The sequence below is a fragment of the Elephantulus edwardii genome, unplaced genomic scaffold, assembly GCF_000299155.1.
Source record: "Elephantulus edwardii isolate Elephantulus edwardi_28Jun2011 unplaced genomic scaffold, EleEdw1.0 scaffold00086, whole genome shotgun sequence".
Taxonomy (NCBI): domain Eukaryota; kingdom Metazoa; phylum Chordata; class Mammalia; order Macroscelidea; family Macroscelididae; genus Elephantulus; species Elephantulus edwardii.
Genome location: NW_006399836.1, coordinates 7,330,767 through 7,332,940, shown reverse-complemented (window position 1 = coordinate 7,332,940; position 2,174 = coordinate 7,330,767). Strand labels below are relative to the sequence as shown.

Below are 2,174 nucleotides of genomic sequence, written 5' to 3'. Positions count from 1 at the left end.
GTGGGTTATAATAAAGACACAGCATCAGAAGTAGAACAGAGAGGGTGAGAGGAGGCGAGGAGACCCCCAGGGAAGGTTGCCAAGTCTCGCCTTCCTTCTTAAAGCCCCAAGAGGAAGACAGAGCCTGGAAAGGAGGTCTCCCTGTCCACCTCAGTCCCCACCATGCCATGTCTGCAGTGAAGGCCTGAGCACTCACGCTGACCACCCCACGAAGGCAGAGGTCTGGACCGTTTGCAGGCTGTGCCGGGAGGGCTGGCCTGGGACGCCTGTGGAGCCCACGGTGAGGAAAGGTCCAGGCCTTCAGTGACCCTGTTCATTGTGAGGAACCGTTAAGGGTGCCGCCTGGTACCCAGTGCACACACGGACACACGCACAGACATGCCAAGGGGTGGCAGACGCACACGCACAACCACAGCCTCCACAGCAGGCTCCTGTAGCACCTTTGGTCAAGAACTGAGGGGGGCTTCAGCCGCAGGGACCTGTGGCAGGTGGGCTCCCACCAGATGCACCCTCCATCAAGACATGGTAAGGGTGGGGAGCAGGGCCCAGCTTGGGACTGCAGTGGGCAGGAAGACAGGTGCCCCTAAACCAGCTTTTGTCGGGAAGGCAGTCTGGGTACAGCCCTGAACACAGGCACAAGCAGGAACCCATCCGTGCCCCTCTGCCCAGGTATCTATACGGAGCAAGGAAAGCGGCATACCCACCCTGGTGGGGGTCTCCAAAGACACCCACAGCTGCCAGGCAGCACCAAGGACGCGGACGCTGTACACAAGAGCAGGAAGCAAGCTGGGGGAGGGGATGGGAGGGGGCAGATGAACCCCGAAACCACTCAGTGGGATGCACTGTGTGCAAGGCAGGGAGGGTGCCAGGAGGGGGCACTTTCCAGTGTCTCAGCCCTACCTGGCCCTAAGCTCTCCCAAGACCGCCCCACCCACTGGGCTTGCAGGCTGGCACTGCCCAGTCCCATCCCAGGGTCAACACTGAGCCTTCTGAACAAGCAAAGCAAAGGCAGGCGAGGGTGAGGGCAGGGTACAACAGAGGGCTGCTTTGGGCAGGAGGTCCCCAAAGCCTGCTCCTTGATGGGGCCCCTCACTTGCTGGCTACACTACCACCACCTCCCCCGGTGGCGCCCACCACCCCAGCGGCCACCTTCTCAAAATCCTCAGGGTTGCAGAATTCCTTGATGGTGACCGTCAGGAGGTTGCTGGTGACATCAGTGACGACCACGTTGGAACAGGGGGACATCTCGGGACGCCAGTCCCCGGCCTCAGGCTCAGAGGGGCCACCCGTGGGCTCGGTGGCTGCCGGGAGTGCCTGGCTGGGGGCAGGAGTGATGTCAGGGGGCGCCCGCTTGCTGGTGACTGCCTGCTCGGCTGCAAGGGACAGGTCAAGCACCTCAGGCTCATGCCAGTCGGGGGCCGATGGGCTTAGGGTCTCAGGGAGCAGCTTGGGGGGCACGTCATCAGGGTCAGAGGAGGACTGCGGTGCTGGTGAGGGGCAGCCGGAGGAGCTGGAGCTGCGGGCATCGTACGGTGCTGCAGGGGCGGCCAGGTGCAGCCCAGGCGCCTGCGGGGTGGCAGTGTCGGCTTTGCCGGCGGGTGGGGTGGACAAGGGGGTTGGTGGGGGCTTGTTGTACAACGCGAAGGCCCCGAACTTCATGTGGCGGATCTGGGTGCGCAGGATGCTGTCGCTGAACTTCTTGCTCTTGCCGATGACGCGGTTTCTCGAGGGGACTTTGGGGCGGGCGAGGGTCCCGGTCCCCTGGCCCGCAGCTCCTCCACTGGGAGCCTTGTCGATCACCTTCAGGTTCAGGATGATGCGGTTCCGCTTGGGCTCCCGGGGCTTCACCTTACGATTGATGATGCGCACCGTCTCGGAGAAGGGCGAGATGGGGGGGCGCAGGCCGGGGCTGCCCCCCTGGGGGTCTGGGCGGGGGAGGGGGCGGCGGGACATGCGGTGGCAGCGGCGGATGTCCTTCTTGAGCCGGTGCACGGCGGCGCTGGAGTGCAGCTTGGGGGAAGTGGCGCTGGCGCTCGGCTTGACGGAGAAGTGCACATCGCTGATGCGGAGGGCCTCGGCCTGGGCCCGCGCCTGCAGGGAGAGCGAGGGGCTGGGCGGAGTCTGCGGGGAGGACAGAGAGGGCTGGGCGGGCCGGCTAGGGAGGAGTAACGGGG

At 64.8% G+C, this 2,174-nt stretch overlaps 1 protein-coding gene across 1 annotated transcript in view; it reads right to left on the bottom strand.

Annotated features, from left to right (window-relative positions):
* Window positions 1–1,089: 1,089 nt before the first annotated feature.
* The window catches only part of CBX6 (chromobox homolog 6), a 17,744-nt gene continuing 16,659 nt past the window's right edge, over window positions 1,090–2,174 (bottom strand). The window contains exon 6 of the mRNA XM_006890203.1: window positions 1,090–2,091. Within this exon, the coding sequence (XP_006890265.1) occupies window positions 1,090–2,091 (1,002 nt within the window). The remainder of the gene's footprint in view (window positions 2,092–2,174) is intronic.